This window comes from Pelophylax lessonae (genome assembly GCF_965119305.1).
Source record: "Pelophylax lessonae genome assembly, chromosome: 3".
In the NCBI taxonomy this organism is placed as follows: Eukaryota; Metazoa; Chordata; class Amphibia; order Anura; family Ranidae; genus Pelophylax; species Pelophylax lessonae.
The window spans coordinates 1,052,219-1,071,294 of NC_138770.1; the positions used below are offsets into that span (position 1 = coordinate 1,052,219).

The 19,076-nt window shown below is 44.9% G+C and overlaps 3 protein-coding genes across 3 annotated transcripts in view; 2 read left to right on the forward strand and 1 right to left on the reverse strand.

The window, feature by feature from the left end:
• Positions 1–19,076, reverse strand: part of LOC309549119 (uncharacterized protein) — a 2,919,967-nt gene that overhangs the window by 564,196 nt on the left and 2,336,695 nt on the right. The window contains exon 23 of the mRNA XM_082249156.1: positions 931–1,134. Within this exon, the coding sequence (XP_082105282.1) occupies positions 931–1,134 (204 nt within the window). The remainder of the gene's footprint in view (positions 1–930; positions 1,135–19,076) is intronic.
• LOC309549117 (uncharacterized protein) overlaps positions 1–19,076 on the forward strand; it is a 4,285,597-nt gene that overhangs the window by 453,535 nt on the left and 3,812,986 nt on the right. The window contains 1 exon segment of the mRNA XM_082249155.1: positions 14,354–14,474. Within this exon segment, the coding sequence (XP_082105281.1) occupies positions 14,354–14,474 (121 nt within the window).
• Positions 13,163–19,076, forward strand: part of LOC309548645 (uncharacterized protein) — a gene marked incomplete at its 3' end in the record, with an annotated part of 257,244 nt that continues 251,330 nt past the window's right edge. Inside the window, exon 1 of the mRNA XM_082248614.1 lies at positions 13,163–13,247. The remainder of the gene's footprint in view (positions 13,248–19,076) is intronic.

The following is a 19,076-nucleotide window of genomic DNA, read 5'->3' on the forward strand; positions in this document are numbered from 1 at the left end:
AACATAGAGTATATAGAGCAGGGGTCAGGAGTATGTAATGTACAACATATAGTATATAGTGCATGGATCAGGAGTATGTAATGTACAGCAGAGTATATAGTGCAGGGGTCAGGAGTATGTAATGTACAACAAAGAGTATATAGTGCAGGGGTCAGGAGTCATAATATTGATATTCAGTAATCAGTGGTGGCTTAAATGTTTACTTATCTGGGATAAGTTGCAGAGGTCCCACAACGCTGCCCCCCATCTCCTGAGACTGCACTCAGTGACTTGGGTGTGAGACTATACAGACATATCCCTCCACCCGGCACAGCCAGCAAATAACAGAGCAAGAAACCCCGGGAGAATTGTTCTGTCAGAGATCTTACTAGACCCCGGCATGGGGCAGAAGAACCAAGGTACATACCCCAGGCGCCCAAGGCAAGGATCATCTATGGTGTAAAACAACATTTTGCTGCCAGCTGAACCCCAGAATCTCCATAAATCCAGTCTAGATACAAAAATTGTGTCTGCAGCAGAGAAGGAAGATTATCCGAGAGAAATACAGGAATACAGGACGGGGAACACAGCTCAGGAAAGTGAACAGGGTATTACAGGCTGATATCACCCAGTCCCTGCCCTACTCTGGACCAATCAGTGAGCAGTATGGGTGGAGGAATGTATTTAGTGTTAATGACCCACCTGTGCTGATCTCTGTAGGAGTGTCCTCCTCTATAAATGTCCCCGTTATTCCATCCTCCTCCATAGACTGCTGATCATCCCTCACATACCTCTCTTCTTCTTCTGCTTTAACCTCAAATTCTATATCGATTGGATCTCCACTCTAAACCAAGAAAATAAGAGAGAATATCATCTGGAAGATATAAGCTTACGTAAAAAACACACACATCCCTCCACAGGTCCATGTTGTAGATACTCCGTCCCACCAACCTTGTAACATTGAGGGATGGTGTGACCTTCCTGTGTGGAATCCCCGGAATACAGAGGACGGGGAAATCTCTCTGGTGGGTTCCTGGTATTAGGTGGCTCCATCATATCCTTGTGTCCTTCTGAAAACTCCTCCATCACTCCATACTCCTCATCCTCCTCTTTATACTCTTCCTTTACAACAATATTATCCTTGGAGTTTTCATTCTGAAAGATATAATAAAATTTTCATTGTAAAAAAACACGATTGCTTATAAATGATAACTACCAATAATTATCAGACATCTATCTGATGATGGTGGGGGATGGTGTGACCTTCCTGTGTGGAATCCCAGGAATACAGAGGACGGGGACATCTCTCTGGTGGGTTTCCATTACTGGATCCATCTGTAGGAAACACACACACTGACTGAATACATTGTTTCTATGTGTTTATCAGATGATGGGGGATCTAGGTGGATCCTCCGTACTGCTCTCTCCTTTACAATAAAGTCTCCTCTTACCCGGTGATGTGAGGGGCGGCTGATTCTCCATCATGACGTCCTTGTAGAGATCCTTGTGTCCTTCTAAATACTCCCACTCCTCCATGGAGAAATAGACAGTGACATCCTGACACCTTATAGGAACCTGACACACACAATGATACAGTCACCATCCAGACACATCCCTTGTCTGTTACTGGATAATGTCCCAGAATTCCCAGCACCGCTCACCTCTCCTGTCAGCAGCTCCATCATCTTCTTGGTGACTTCTAGAATCTTCTGCATGTTGTGTCTCTCAGGTCTTAGGGAGTCACATGGAGGCACTGTGATGGTCATATGATCACCTGACTTCAGAGGAAGAAATCTCTGTATTGGAGAATTAATAGGAATATCATGTTAGAATCCCAGAATCCTCCTCACCTCTCTGGTCAGGTCTGTGTTTTATTAATAGAGATAAGAGTGATGTCATGTGACCTCCCAGAATCCTCCTCACCTCTCCGGTCAGGTCTGTATTTTATTAATAGAGATAAGAGTGATGTCATGTGACCTCCCAGAATCCTCCTCACCTCTCCGGTCAGCAGGTAGATGATCTCCAGGGTGAGGTTTAGTATCTTCTCAGTCATGTGACTCCCGTCCTCCTCCATCCTCATTCGTTCTGTCACTCGATCTATACAGGTTTCTGTCTAGACAGGTAAGGATAAAAATATATATGTAAGTGGGGAAATGTTCTGACCCTGAGGGGGTTGATCTAGGTTCTCCACACTACATACAGTGCCTTGCGAAAGTATTCGGCCCCCTTGAACTTTGCGACCTTTTGCCACATTTCAGGCTTCAAACATAAAGATATAAAACTGTAATTTTTTGTGAAGAATCAACAACAAGTGGGACACAATCATGAAGTGGAACGAAATTTATTGGATATTTAAAACTTTTTTAACAAATAAAAAACTGAAAAATTGGGCGTGCTAAATTATTCAGCCCCCTTAAGTTAATACTTTGTAGCGCCACCTTTTGCTGCGATTACAGCTGTAAGTCGCTTGGGGTATGTCTCTATCAGTTTTGCACATCGAGAGACTGACATTTTTGCCCATTCCTCCTTGCAAAACAGCTCGAGCTCAGTGAGGTTGGATGGAGAGCGTGTGTGAACAGCAGTTTTCAGTTCTGTCCACAGATTCTCGATTGGATTCAGGTCTGGACTTTGACTTGGCCATTCTAACACCTGGATATGTTTATTTGTGAACCATTCCATTGTAGATTTTGCTTTATGTTTTGGATCATTGTCTTGTTGGAAGACAAATCTCCGTCCCGGTCTCAGGTCTTTTGCAGACTCCATCAGGTTTTCTTCCAGAATGGTCCTGTATTTGGCTCCATCCATCTTCCCATCAATTTTAACCATCTTCCCTGTCCCTGCTGAAGAAAAGCAGGCCCAAACCATGATGCTGCCACCACCATGTTTGACAGTGGGGATGGTGTGTTCAGGGTGATGAGCTGTGTTGCTTTTACCCCAAACATAACGTTTTGCATTGTTGCCAAAAAGTTTGATTTTGGTTTCATCTGACCAGAGCCCCTTCTTCCACATGTTTGGTGTCTCCCAGGTGGCTTGTGGCAAACTTTAAACGACACTTTTTATGGATATCTTTAAGAAATGGCTTTCTTCTTGCCACTCTTCCATAAAGGCCAGATTTGTGCAGTATACGACTGATTGTTGTCCTATGGACAGAGTCTCCCACCTCAGCTATAGATCTCTGCAGTTCATCCAGAGTGATCATGGGCCTCTTGGCTGCATCTCTGATCAGTCTTCTCCTTGTATGAGCTGAAAGTTTAGAGGGACGGCCAGGTCTTCGTAGATTTGCAGTGGTCTGATACTCCTTCCATTTCAATATTATCGCTTGCACAGTGCTCCTTGGGATGTTTAAAACTTGGGAAATCTTTTTGTATCCAAATCCGGCTTTAAACTTCTCCATAACAGTATCTCGGACCTGCCTGGTGTGTTCCTTGTTCTTCATGATGCTCTCTGCGCTTTAAACGGACCTCTGAGACTATCACAGTGCAGGTGCATTTATACGGAGACTTGATTACACACAGGTGGATTCTATTTATCATCATTAGTCATTTAGGTCAACATTGGATCATTCAGAGATCCTCACTGAACTTCTGGAGAGAGTTTGCTGCACTGAAAGTAAAGGGGCTGAATAATTTTGCACACCCAATTTTTCAGTTTTTTATTTGTTAACAAAGTTTGAAATATCAAATAAATTTGGTTCCACTTCATGATTGTGTCCCACTTGTTGATTCTTCACAAAAAAATTACAGTTTTATATCTTTATGTTTGAAGCCTGAAATGTGGCAAAAGGTCGCAAAGTTCAAGAGGGCCGAATACTTTTGCAAGGCACTGTACTCTTTAGGCCCAAGCCACAGTCATAATGGAGGAGGTGCAGGCGGACTGGTATGGATGGCACAGACAGTCAGATGCACAAAATGCAGCACTTACTCTTTTAGGCCCAAGCCACAGTCATGAGGTGCAGGCAGACTGGTGTGGATGGCACAGATCTGATGCACAAATGCGGCACTTACTCTTGGAGAAAGAACATTAAATGGGCGCTCCTGCTTGCCGGAATAAAGCAGTTCAGGCAGTCATGAAGGTGCAGCTGGACACTGTGATATGGATGGACAGTTAAATGCACAAAATGCGGCACTTACTACTCTTAGGCCGAACCTACAGTCTCACAAACAGGCAGAAAAGAGTTAAGAGAAAGGCGCCACTCATTGGATTGGATGCTTAATAATTTTATTGACATATATTTTACATTGGTGTAAGCGCATAGGACTGGTAGGTGTTCTTCTGGGTCCGCAGTTTGCCCTTACTGTCACTGGCCAGCAGCAGCCGAGGAGATGAACCAATCAGGCAGCGGGTAGGGTCGGCCACAGTTTGCCCTGAGACTGTGACTGGCCAGCAGCAGCAGCAGCCGGGAGATTACAACCAATCACGCAGTGGAGGCGCATAGTCACTGGAGGGCGGTCCGGCCAGGTGAACGTGATGACGCGGAAGGGGGTGGTAACCGTTCTGTTTACCGCACCCCCCATCATCACGTTCATGCGGCCGGCCCGTCCTCTAGTGACTATGCGCTTCCGCTGTGTGATTGGTTGTAATCTCCCAGCTGCTACTGCTGGCCAGTCAAAGTCTCAGGGCAAACCGCGGCCGGCCCTCCCCGCTGCCTGATTGGTTCATCTCCTCGGCTGCGGCTGCTGCTGGCCAGTGACAGTAAGGCAAACCGCGGACCCGGAAGGACATAGACGCTTACACCAAATTAAATATGTGGAATAAAATAATTAAGCAATAAAATAATTAACCACTCTGCAACCGCTCACAGTAATACTACTGCGGCAGAGTGGCTCGTTCCCGTCCAGCCACGTAGTATTAACGTGACTGGACTCCTCCCCTTCTGGGCGGCGCTTGCGCGCCGCCGGAGGCTCGCTCCCGCTGTTTTCATTCACAGCGGGAGTCGGGCCAGGGGAGGAGCAGCGGCGATCGCCGCTGCTCTTACCCGATCGTCGGGGATCGAGTCTGGAGATCCGCCCGCTGTGTGTAAACACAGCGGGCGGATCTCCATAGTGACAGGGAGTGACAGATCGGACTGTTCAGCATAGCTGGACATCCGATCTGTCCATGACTCACTCAGTCACCTCCCCCCCTACACGTCAGTAAGCACCAGGCATACATTAACCCCTCCCTCTCCAATAAAATTAACCCCTTCCCTGCCAGTGTCATTTTTACAGTAACAGTGCATATATATAGCACTGATTACTGCAGTAATGTCACTGGTACCCCCAAAAGTGTCAAAAATGTCAGTCAGGGGTCCGGTCTGTCCGCCGCAATGTCGCAGTCCCGCAAAAAAAATTGCAGATCGCCGCCATTACGCGTTAAAAAAAAAACACCAAAAATGACAGAAATCTTTCCCTTTGTTAGTAAACGCAATAACTTTTGCGCAAACCAATCAAAATACGCTTATTGCGATTTTTTTTACCAAACATATGTAGCATAAAACAAATTGGCCAAAAACTTTTAAAAAAATTGGTTTTTACATCTTTTTTGGGGGGAATTTCATATAAAAAAATGTGAAAAATATTGTTATTTTTTCAAAATAAACGCTCTTTTTTTGTTTATAGCGCAAAAAGTAAAAATCGCACAGGTGATCAAATACCACCAAAAGAAAGCTCTGTTTGTGGGAAAAAAAGGACGTAAATTTCGTTTGGGTACGGCGTCGCACGACCGCGCAATTGTCAGTTGAAGTCGCACAGCGCCGAATCGCAAAAAGTGGCCTGGACGGAAGACAGCAAAATCCTCCGGTTGTAAAGTGGTTAAACATCCGCTCCCCGCTTCTCCACAGTGGCGAGTTCTGACTCATATTCCATTACTTTTCCAAAACCTAGTGGGGTTTACAAATTTTCCATTACTTTCCTAGGCCTGGAAAGGGTCATGTAAAAATCCCATGACTTTTCCAGGACCATATGAACCCTGTACAGAAAAAATCACATGACCAGTGGGACTTTTAGATTGCCAGTTCTGTAAGGTCTGAAAAATAAGTGCAGGTGGGGTGGGAGGAAAAATCATAGACCCCCTCTGTCCCTCAGTCGCCTGAGCCCTCCAGCCCCCTATTCCCTCAGAGCCCTGAAGTGTGACTACCCCCTCAAGGTTCTCAGAGTCCTTCAGACACATTACATACAGAGGTAAATACCTATATACATACAGAGGCCCCTAAAGTCTTCCAGCTTCACTAAACCCTCACATCCCCTCAGCTCCTCTCCTTCCCTCAGAGCCCTCAGTATTTTCCTCCCTCTGACACCAATGATAGAACATATTCTTCATGGCAGGCTGGGGAATGTTTTCTTCCTCCTGACCAGCAATGTAAGGGGCTCTATGCTTCATAATCCTGACCCCTGCACTCCATCATTGTGTTGGCTGCATATTGTAATGATTGCCCATTTGCTACCTGTGTTGTGTAATAATTGCCCTTTGTAGGCCATGTATGGTCAGGATTAGAGATGGGCTCGGGCGTGGTCAAGTTCGCACGTGTCCGATCCCGCCAGGAAGCCGACACTGCAGTCCACTAATTACAGGCAGTGAGACATTTACTGATCTGTGCAGCTCCAGATCGGGAAATGTCTCACTGCCTGTGATTAGCGGAGTGCAGTGTCGGCTTCCTGGCGGGATCGGACACGTGCGAACTCGAACACGCCCGAGCCCATCTCTAGTCAGGATGGTCATTGTCTTGTCTATTTATTGTTAGTGCTGTTTGTTGAGAGGAACATATTACTAGAATTTATCTCCAAAATAAAGAGAATGTTCCGGCCCCAAAAGTGGGGAAATGTTCTAACCCTGAAGGGGTTAATCTAGGTTTCCACACTATATATGTGTGTATCATCATCTGCTGGAGATAAAAGATGTCACAGTGACTATGGAGGAAGAGGACGTACATGATGGGGGGGAGGTTACTGGGTGTAAATAGAAAATAAGATCTTCTTACCTCCGCTGCTGCCTCTTCCAGCAACGTCTTCTCTCAACGTCCTCCCGTCTCACCTCTCACCCGGAACTTCCTGTCTGTACCTGACATCACTTCCTGTCTGTATTCCATAGAGACTTCCTGTCTGGGTAGAAGTGAGGTCACCACCTTGTGGAGCTCAGAGAAACTGCAGTCCTGAGAACCGTCTGGTAGTGTGAACACGGCCTTGTGCTGTGTATGTAGGTACTGTATATCCTTCCCCTTTCTCTCCTCCCTGAGTGTGTATGAAGAGGCGGAGCTCCTGCTGGAACAGCGGTCGGAGGAGGAAGCCGAGTCTAGGAGGGAGACTTGCAGGAGTGAGCGAGGAGGATCCAGTTCCTTTGCCATCAGAGGTGAGGAGAGTGTGAAGGATGTTTGTGACTCTGGTAGCTGAAAAGCTGGGAGTCATATTGCTCTGGTGAGTGGGGAAGCACTACTAAGGGGGCGCCCTCACCATCACGTGTGTAAGAGGTGGAAGAAGGCGTGGCTACACTACAGCTGGCACAGTTTGGAGCACGGAGAACTTTCACACCTTATCAACTTTTCATTCATTTGTGGATTTAATTTAGCAAAATAAATTAATTGAAATGGTTACAAGGTGAAAGCAGTGAACTTGCAGAGAACACTATATTGATCACAAATTATTGTATGATTACATGAATTTTCACAGGTTTTTAGTTTATTTAACATAGCTGCAACTATTATTATATGAATGAAGTAGGTGTGAAGTGGAAGCAGTAGATTTGTAGAGAATATTATTCTGAGCACCTAACACTTTATAGATGAATGTATCCACATATTTTAGTGTGTATGTACTGTACACTGATCAGCCATAACATTATGACCACTGACAGGTGAAGTGAATAATATAGATTATCTCATTACAATGTCATCTGGAAGTGGGAGGGGCATATTTGGCAGCAACTAAACATGTTTTCCCTGAAGTTGTTGTTTTTTTAAAGCAAAGAAATGGGCATTGCAGTTTGTTGTGTATGGGGCTGCAATGGATGTGGGCAATTAGGTGTGTGTGTGCGCCGGCGGAGGCAGTGTGATGCTTTGTCTGGTGGAGTCCATGGCTTGATGGCAGCAACAGGGGGACCTACTCAATACTAGAAGGTAGTTCTAATGTTCTGGTGGGTGGGTATAATGTTCTGGTGGGTGGGTATAATGTCATGGTGGGTGGGTATAATGTTCTGGTGGGTGGGTATAATGTTCTGGTGGGTGGGTATAATGTTCTGGTGGGTGGGTATAATGTTCGGGTGGGTGGGTATAATGTTCTGGTGGGTGGGTATAATGTTCTGGTAGGTGGTATAATGTTCTGGTGGGTGGGTATAATGTTCTGGTAGGTGGTATAATGTTCTGGTGGGTGGGTATAATGTTCTGGTGGGTGGGTATAATGTTCTGGTGGGTGGGTATAATGTTCTGGTGGGGGGTATAATGTTCGGGGGAGTGGTATAATGTTCGGGTGGCAAATGAACACACATCTTAGTAAGATAAATATAATGAAATAAAGGAAAAATAATTTCACCACCATTTTATTCTCAGCAGAGGAAATAGATACTAATAGGCTGCAGGAGATCTGCTTCATTTCAACCACCTCCTTTTCTCTTATCAGATCTCCTGCAGCCTATTCGCACCCATTTCCCTTTCTATGTCTCAGCAGATCTCCTGCAGCCTATTAGCACCCATTTCCCTATTAGAGAATAAAATGGCGGTAGTTCCAATGTTTTATGTCACACGATATTAGCGCAATGGATTAGGAAACAGAAAATGTCAGTAAAAAACCCAGTGCAGGTAATTTTGGGGCCACGGACACAATCTATCCCCCAATTCATAGATTCCTAGGGAAGAGTTTGTTGTGGAAGTGAAGTTGGATACAAGTCAATGAAACCCCCGACACTCCCAACTGAGAACAATGAAGGAGATTACTATTCCAATCCTCCAACCAGTTTTCTGGCTGGGAAGGTCTGGGAGTCAATATTTCCCCAGCTGACCAGGAACAATGAAGGAGTTTACTATTCAAATCCTCAACAACTCGTTTTCCCACTCGCTATTTCCCCAGCTGGCAGAGACAAGACTTCTTATAGAGTGTCAGCTTCTTGCATCGTCCAGCATCGGGAAATCGGTGATAAATACAATGACTCCTCCCCTTATATCCATAAATCCCGCCCTCTTATCACCAAAGTAAAAGATGTGACAACATCTGTGATAAATCCACGCTTTCACCTCATCAGTATCCTGTGATCAACCATAGAGTGACATCACAGTCCATCCAACGTCTCCTTCATACTTCAATAAATTATATCTCCACCAATAAATGTCTCCAAACCCTCCAGAGCTTCCTCCTCCATATCTCAGTATATGCTACAGCAAACCATGTGTAGTGGACTACAAAACACCTCCTTCCCCAAACACCAAGTGTGTGCTTTCTTGGTGCTCGCACTCAGATTGTGCGCTCAATAGACCTCCATCACTCTCCTAATAAGAGGCTCCAAAATAGCTTTGGAGGAACCCTGACTGAGAAAGGCTGGACTAGGCAGTAATATATTTCTATCCCCCTTGGTGGGAGTGGAGATGACCCATCTATAAGGATATACAGTACATATACACACAGCACAAGGCCGTGTTCACACTACCAGACAGTTCTCAGGGCTGCAGTTCCTCTGAGCTCCACAAGATGGTGATCTCACTTCTACCCAGACAGGAAGTCTCTATGGAATACAGACAGGAAGTGATGTCAGTACAGACAGGAAGTTATGTCAGATACAGACAGGAAGTTTCTGGTGAGAGGTGAGTCGTTAGGAAGTAGAGAGGAGATGTTGCTGGAAGTGGTAGCAGAGGAGGTAATAAGATCTTCTTTTCTATTTACACCGAGTAACCCCCCCCCCCCGTCATGTCCGTCCTCTTCCTCTATAGTCACTGTGACTCTTTTATCTCCAGCAGATGATGATACACACATATATAGTGTGGAAACCTAGATTAACCTCGTATATTGCAATAAGGGAATCTAAAATCTGCATTTTTATACCATATTACCAGTTATTGATGATTATAAATAAAGTTTTGTATGAATTTAGTGATATATGATGATATAGAAGATGCAATTCTGGGCTATAAATGATTAAGGAATCTGGGCGGGGTTGGAACAGTTTTTAAGACCTCCTCACCTACCAATAGCCCTCCTGGACAAAGATTGGTGATTTCCAGTCCAAACACATCGGATATCACCAGGTTAGGAGAGCGCCCTCTCTATTTATATCTAAGCGTAATCCGGCCCCTCATCCACCGGAGTATCTGTGACCGAGTACCTGGTGGGGGATTCGCTCTTCTGCTCCTTATGCTGGTATTCCCCACTTACTGCTACAGAGATGTCTGTTGATTAACAGGCCCCACAAACTCTGTAAAAATGATTACACTACACAGGCAGCCAATGGGCAATCATGACAATATGCAGCCAACACAATGATGGAGTGCAGGGGGCAGGAGTATGGAGCCCCTTACATTGCTGGTCAGGAGGAAGAAAACATTCCCCAGCCTGTCATGAAGAATGTTCCATCATTGTCAGAGGGAGGAAAATACTGAGGGCTCTGAGCAGAGGCTTAACTAGAACCTTCAGGGCCTTGGTGCAAGAAACCATGAAGGGCCTCCCTGACCCACTGGTCCCAGGCTCTCTCCGTCAGTTAATTTCCCATTGGCTATTGGCTAATGTTGGAGGGTGCTGAGCCCACATTGGTGGCAGATCAGGGACAGCAAGGGGGCTCTGTATGGAGTGGACTCTGCAAAGGCTGAATGTGCTGCACAACCTGTTCTTAGCTTGGTTTCTTCCGCCACACAGTGCCTCCTGCCCTCCAAATCCTTCTAGGAGACCAAGAGCTAATACCAGCCTTTTACCCCAAGCATTATACACACACACACAAGATGTTGAGGTAGAACCAAAGAAATGACTGTTTATTGAACAGAAATACAGGTTTTTGGTTTTTATACACTTCAAAATTAGGTCAGTCACCACATGAACAATAAAACTAAATATTTACCCAAAACATCACACACTGGTTTAGATAATGAGGTAGAGTTGACACAAAACTAATATGTAGGAACCTCCAACAGTTAGCCAACAGACAGAAACAGTACGTGACTCAATTAACAATGGGAATTCACATCTAGGAGGCACACAATGGGAGAGACACACATTTCACCACACCTCAGACTGTCCGGCAACAGCCTAAAACAGTCTATGAGCCAAAACTCATGCAATGTTCCAGCAGTCTGAAAAGGTGCAATAAATTTATCTATAGATCTCTTGAGGGATATCTTCGATAAATCCTTCTGCCCCAAGTGAAGGAGCCTCTCCAACCCAGTCTGCAGGAGGACCACCATATTCGCTCTGACTATTAACCTGTAAAAGATTAATATTACACCTCTCAATTCACTCCAGAAGGGAAGCCTTATTGTCTTTATTCAGAGAATTAATCCAAGCCTCGCTATCAGCCTCCAATATGGGGTTGTCTATTATTAGAGAATGATCTGCTCTCTCAATGTGCCATAATCAGTGGGTAGGAGGCTTGCCTCTAGTCCTCTACAAAAGTCCCAGTCTCGGTTGGGTCTGTTACAGCGATCACTGGAGGAGCCTCCACTAATCCCGGGATTCTTTACTCCGGTAGCAGGATCCTTCCTGCGGTCTTGGTGCCCCCCGCATTGGTGTAACACCTGGGCCAGGTTGCAGGTGTGACTTTTACATGAATTTCACGACCGCGGTAGTTCAGCCACTGGTTCTGAGTAAACTAGAGGAGCTGAGGTACCTCTGAAGAATTAGTGGGACTAAAGGACTCTGAGAGCCTCTGAGGGTTTACTTTATCTGATTTCAGGGGGGATAGTGTAGCAGAAGGACTCTGGGGGCCTCCTAGTAAGTGATAGGGGTGAACAACTCTGAGAGGTTAAATAGGAACGTTGAGAAAGAACATGGACTTTAAAGGCACTGGGTATATAAAACATAAACATTTTATTAATTCACACTTTTAAAACGCCAAAAGAAAAAACAAAATTAACATATACTTTGCCTCAAAAAAGGTGTGAATGTACAAAACATCTAAGATATATAGCAATCACATTGCTGAGTTATAACGAACAAGTACAGATTATTGAGGTAACAGGGTAAAGTAAGTGATACTTCACATCGGGACGATCCCCCGAAGGTGACAGGTAGATGTGCTGCCTTCCCAGGGTAATCGAGCGATGTGTTTGCACATAAATACAATATTTCATTGAGTCAAGTTGCTCGACATGTTTCGCATTAAGCTTCTTCTGGAGGTAGTAATTCAATGCTCTATATGGTGATAAAATATAGATCAATTAGATCTGACCTCTGAGAGGTTAGTGGGGCTGAATTGCTGTGGGGACCTGTGAGGCACGAAGGTAAGAAGGGGCTTTTAGGCTCATATGGGCTCTTGGTCTCTGAGGGTCCTCCCACCCCACCTGCACTTACTTTTCTGAACTCCTTAAAGAACTACTACCAGTAGCAGTGAAGAAATCATCTCACTGGTCAAGGAATATGTTGCAGGACACAAAATATACCAAGAGAAAAACCCCTATCAAATATTGTCCTTTTCCTACCCACACTGGGCTGCTATTGGAGAAAACAGAAGAGACTCCTCCCCTACAGCTCTGTACTCCACCAGCTATCCAATCCTGTCTCTTACAGCAGAGAGTGACAGTGACATCACTCCTGTCAGTCAGCAGGCTGCCGGAGATTGGAGCCTTGCAGCCGGAGTTCTTGCAATTATCATGATTAGCTGGCAACTCCAGCCAAAAGTCAGCAAGTTCCCCTTCCTGGATATCATGATGACCCAACATTGACCTCACAGCCCTGTCCCAGAGCAAACAATTCAAAGGAAGGATTGTATTTATCATTCCTTATCTGCAGATCTAATACTAATTAAATCCAATTCATAAACAAAAACAAACCCAACAGAGTAAAAGGAATTTCTGATCCGGCAGGTCAAGAGGGTCCTGGAACTTCAAAAATGTAGCAAACTCTAAATAGTCCAAACTAAATGTGTTCACATGGGGGCAGTAGTTCTTAAATGTACAGCAACCCTCCTATTACCCCCCTTACATCCCCATCCTACTATCGTGTGACCAATAAAATCCACATACCGGTAATTCTTACTTTCATTTCCCAAAGTTATCCGTCTACAAGGAGACCTGTATAGATCAAATGAGGATGGAGGAGGACCGGAGTCACATGACTGAGAAGATACTAAACCTCACCCTGGAGATCATCCATCTGCTGACTGGAGAGGTGAGGAGGATTCTGGGAAGTCACATGACATCACTCTTAACTCTATTAATAAAACACAGACCTGACCGGAGAGGTGAGGAGGATTCTGGGATTCTAACATGATATTCCTATTGGTTCCTCAATACAGAGATTTCCTCCTCTGAAGTCAGGTGATCATATGACCATCACAGTGCCTCCATGTGACTCCCTAAAACCTGAGAGACACAACATGCAGAAGATTCTAGAAGTCACCAAGAAGATGATGGAGCTTCTGGCAGGAGAGGAGAGCGGTGCTGGGAATTCTGGGACATTATCCAGTAACAGACAAGGGATGTGTCTGGATGGTGACTGTATCATTGTGTGTGTCAGGTTCCTATAAGGTGTCAGGATGTCACTGTCTATTTCTCCATGGAGGAGTGGGAGTATTTAGAAGGACACAAGGACCTCTACAAGGACGTCATGATGGAGAATCAGCCGCCCCTCACATCACCGGGTAAGAGGAGACTTTATTGTAAAGGAGAGAGCAGTACGGAGGCTCCACCTAGATCCCCCATCATCTGATAAACACATAGAAACAATGTATTCAGTCAGTGTGTGTGTTTCCTACAGATGGATCCAGTAATGGGAACCCACCAGAGAGATGTCCCCGTCCTCTGTATTCCCGGGATTCCACACAGGAAGGTCACACCATCCCCCACCATCATCAGGTAGATGAGGAACAATCACTGATAGTATCATTAGGATCTGTACATTATCTGCATTGTTACCATTGATGTCATTTTTATTATATCTTCAGAGTGGAAAGCTCGGGGATGAAAATATTGATATTAAAGAAGAGTATAAAGAGGAGGATGAGGAGTATGGAGTGATGGAGGAGTTTATAGAAGGACACAAGGATATGATGGAGCCACCTAATACCAGGAACCCACCAGAGAGATGTCCCCATCCTCTGTATTCCCGGGATTCCACACAGGAAAATCAAACCATCCCTCACTGTTACAAGGTTGGTGGGGAGGAGAATATAGAACATGGACTCGTGGAGACAATGTGTGTATTCCTTTTGGTGAGGTCACAATAATAATTATTATGTCATACAGATGTTATTATTGATCGTTCTCTTGGTTTAGGGTGAATATCCGATAGATATAAAAGTTGATGTTAAAACAGAAGAAGAAGAGACGTATGAGAGGGATGATCAACATTCTGCAGAGGTGGATGGAATAACGGGGACATCAAAGATCAGCACAGGTGGGTCCTTAACATTAAATACACTACATACTCCTGACCCCTGCACTGTATACTCTATGTTGTACATTACATACTCCTGTCCCCTGCACTATATACTCTGTTGTACATTACATACTCCTGACCCCTGCACTATATACTCTATATTGTACATTACATAATTCTGATACTATATAGTCCTATCTGTTGTATCTTATACATTAAGTTGTACATTACATAGTCCTGCTCTCTCTCCTCTACCCACTGCTATATATACACATAATATGGATTCTCTTTTGTTACACCCATTTCCTACCAGCTGGACATTTTATATCTGATGATTTGATTGGAGGACAGACTTTTACATGGTGATAATAATGTGATAACATCCTCCAACTTTGGAATCTTAAACAGAAAGTGATAATGAGGGAGGAGTCAGTAACCCAATGATGGTGGTCTTCAGGATCAGTCCAGTCTTCATCTTGGTTGTTCTCCCCCATCCTCACTCTCTGACCTCTAGTGGGGCTCTGCCCGCTGTTATTCATGACTAAATCATGGACTAAATAAGGAAATGCAGGACTTCTTGTGTTGGGAAGATGGCAATGAGTGATAGAGGGGGTAGGGGACACTCGTCCTATAATCCCCTCCTCACTGTCACTCCTATAAAAGACAGTTCTCGTTGTTTCCTCACTCTTTGACTAAGGTCCATGAATAAAGAAATGAACTGGTAGGAGATGAGAGGACCCATTTACTAGTTACCTTGAGGGGGGAATTGTAAGATCCTCAGAGACAAAGCTGCCTGATGTGGGCGGAGTCCTGGTTTTGGAGAACCAATCAGCTCATGTCTAGTAATAATCTTTGTATTTCTATTTTAGTACATTGATGGGAGATGAGGAAAACCTCAGAGGATTGTCTCACTTTGTCTCCAGACTGTAAAGTAGAAGATGAGGACATCACACAGTATAGTCCAGGAGAAAACCCGGCTACCTCAAATGTCCATCCGGCAACACACAGTGTAGATGGACCATCATATTCCTCTTATCCTGAGGAACCTCAGACTGTGAGGGACAGTGCCGGACCGTCGTATTCCTCTTATCCTGAGGAACCTCAGACTGTGAGGGACGGTGCCGGACCATCGTATTCCTCTTATCCTGAGGAACCTCAGACTGTGAGGGACGGTGCCGGACCATCGTATTCCTCTTATCCTGAGGAACCTCAGACTGTGAGGGACGGTGCCGGACCATCGTATTCCTCTTATCCTGAGGAACCTCAGACTGTGAGGGACGGTGCCGTCCTTCCAACAGATAAGAGGTTTTTTTGTACTGAGTGCGGGAAGTGTTTCCAATCTACATTCCATGTTAATAGACATTAAAAATCCCACACCGGGGAAAAACCACATTCCTGTCCTGAGTGCAGGAAATGTTTTTCAGTGAAGTCCAATCTTTACAAACATCATATATCTCACACGGGGGAGAAGCCATATTTCTGTCCTGAGTGCGGGAAATGGTTTTCACAGAAGTCCAGTCTTTGCAGACATCAAAGATCTCATATGGGGGAGAAGCCGTATTCCTGTTCTGAGTGTGGGAAATGTTTTTCACTGAAGTTCTATCTTGACACACATCAGAGGACTCACACAGGTCAGAAGCCATATTCCTGTCCTGAGTGTGGTAAATGTTTTTCACAAAGGTCCAGTCTTTCCACACATCGGAGATCTCACACAGGTCAGAAGCCGTATTCCTGTGGTGAGTGTGGGAAATGTTTTTCACAAAGGTCCAGTCTTTCTGCACATCGGAGATCTCACACAGGGCAGAGGCTGTTTTCCTGTCCTGAGTGTGGGAAATGTTTTTCACGGAAGTCAAATCTTGACACACATCAGAGATCTCACAGAGGGGAGAAGCAGTAGTCTTGTCCTGAGTGTGGGAAATTTTTTTCTCAGATGTCCCATCTTTTCACACATCAGAGATCTCAAACGGGGGAGAAGCCGTATTCCTGTCCTGAGTGCGGGAATTGTTCCTGACTGAAGTCCTATCTTCCTTTACATCAAGGATCCCACACAACCCTCGAGGTGTATGAGTGCCTTGAGTGCGGGAAATGTCTTCTATATGAATATTGCTGGACATGTGGAGAAGAAGCACACCCTGATATACACCTCAGATATACTCCATGGCTGATCTTCATTATGTAAGAAACAGTTTCACGGGTGTGGAAATTTTTGATAAAACTACTTATCCAAGGGACTAAATCGGGGTCCCAATCTACTTGCCCCATATGACAGTCTACTTGTCCCTTATAATGAAAAGAAATGGCTGCACTCAGATGTGGTCAAAATCCAGGTTTATTGGACATCCCAATGTGGCAAAAAAGTGGCAAGGTAGATGCGTTTCACACACTAAGATATGTGCGTAATCATTACAAGAAAAAACTGGTATAACATCTCGATATATACACACACATGTGTTCAATAAACAATTAACAATTGATAACAGGTGGTACAAGTGAAGAGGTAAACCATTATCCTGGATTGCAGGTGATACAAAAACATCTTGATTTCAGTGATGAACAATGTGAACAATTCGAATTGCATAGTGTATTAATTTTATTTTAGTTTTATTTTATATGTTATAGGTATGTGTGGATCTAAGATAACAATGGTACACAAATAAATAAAGCACTGCCACATCCTGAGAGGGATAAAAAAATAGTTGGATAGAATAAATTAAAATAAAATAAAATAAAAACTTCACCAGGTGTTGCAGTGATTTATCGAGTGTATCAAAGTAGAAAGATTCCCCGCTGGAGAAAACAGAATAATCTTCCGTGGTATGTAATGAGAGGGGAAAGAGGAGAAGCCCTATGCGTGTTATTATCAACAAAATTATCAACAAGGTTATAAGTACATATCTATATGGACATGAATCACATCATACAAGATATTTTTATATATATATATATATATGATTGATGCACAGGGTGGTCTTATTCATAGAAATGGGTCACATCCCATTCAAAGTTCATACCTTGTGGTATACGGGTCTGTAAATGAAAAATCCCCCCCCCCCCCCCCGTAGGGGTTATTTGATTTTTTCAATAATTTGTATTTTCATTGCTGTAGTGTCCCCATTATGGTACATATTAAAATGTTTAGCTACATTAGTTTTGGAGTTTTTGGTCACACTATATAAATGTTCATTGAACCGGTCACGTAATCGCCTGATTGTCCTGCCCACATATTGCATATGGCAAATGTTACATGTTAATAAATATATAACATAATTGGTATGTTCCCAAAGGTGAACTTCTCCCTGCACTGCTGTCACACAGAGGGCTCGGATCACTGAGCCGCTGCAGGAACAAGAACATGTAACATGTTCCCAAAGGTGAACTTCTCCCCATACTGCTGTCACACAGAGGGCTCGGATCACTGAGCCGCTACAGGAACATGTAACATGTTCCCAAAGGTGAACTTCTCCCCGTACTATTGTCACGCAGAGGGCTCGGATCGCTGAGCCGCTGCAGGAACAGGAACATGTAACATGTTCCCAAAGGTGAACTTCTCCCCATACTGCTGTCACACAGAGGGCTCGGATCACTGAGCCACTACAGGAACATGTAACATGTTCCTGAAAGTGAACTTTTCCCCGCACTGCTGTCACACAGAGGGCTCGGATCGCTGAGTCGCTGCAGGAACAGCAACATGTAACATGTTCCCGAAGGTGAACTTCTCCCCGCACTGCTGTCACACAGAGGGCTTGGATCGCTGAGCCACTACAGGAACATGTAACGTGTTCCCGAAGGTGAACTCCCCGCACTGCTGTCACACAGAGGGCTCGGATCACTGAGCCGCTGCAGTAAAAAGAACATGTAACATGTTCCCAAAGGTGAACTTCTCCCCATACTGCTGTCACACAGAGGGCTCGGATCACTGAGCCGCTACAGGAACATGTAACATGTTCCTGAAAGTGAACTTTTCCCCGCACTGCTGTCACACAGAGGGCTCGGATCGCTGAGTCGCTGCAGGAACAGGAATATGTAACATGTTCCCGAAGGTGAACTCCCCCCACTGCTGTCATACAGAGGGCTCGGATCACTGAGCCACTGCAGGAACATGTAACATGTTCCCAAAGGTGAACTTCTCCCCGTACTGTTGTCACACAGAGGGCTCGGATCGCTGAGCCGCTGCAGGAACAGCAACATGTAACATGTTCCCGAAGGTGAACTTCTCCCCGCACTGCTGTCACACAGAGGGCTCGGATCGCTGAGTCGCTGCAGGAACAGCAACATGTAACATGTTCCCGAAGGTGAACTTCTCCCTGTACTGCTGTCACACAGAGGGCTCGGATCGCTGAGTCGCTGCAGGAACAGGAACATGTAACGTGTTCCCGAAGGTGAACTTCTCCCCGCACTGCTGTCACACAGAGGGCTCGGATCGCTAAGTCGCTGCAGGAACAGCAACATGTAACATGTTCCCGAAGGTGAACTTCTCCCCGCACTGCTGTCACACAGAGGGCTCGGATCGCTGAGCCGCTGCAGGAACAGCAACATGTAACATGTTCCCGAAGGTGAACTTCTCCCTGTACTGCTGTCACACAGAGGGCTCGGATCGCTGAGTCGCTGCAGGAACAGGAA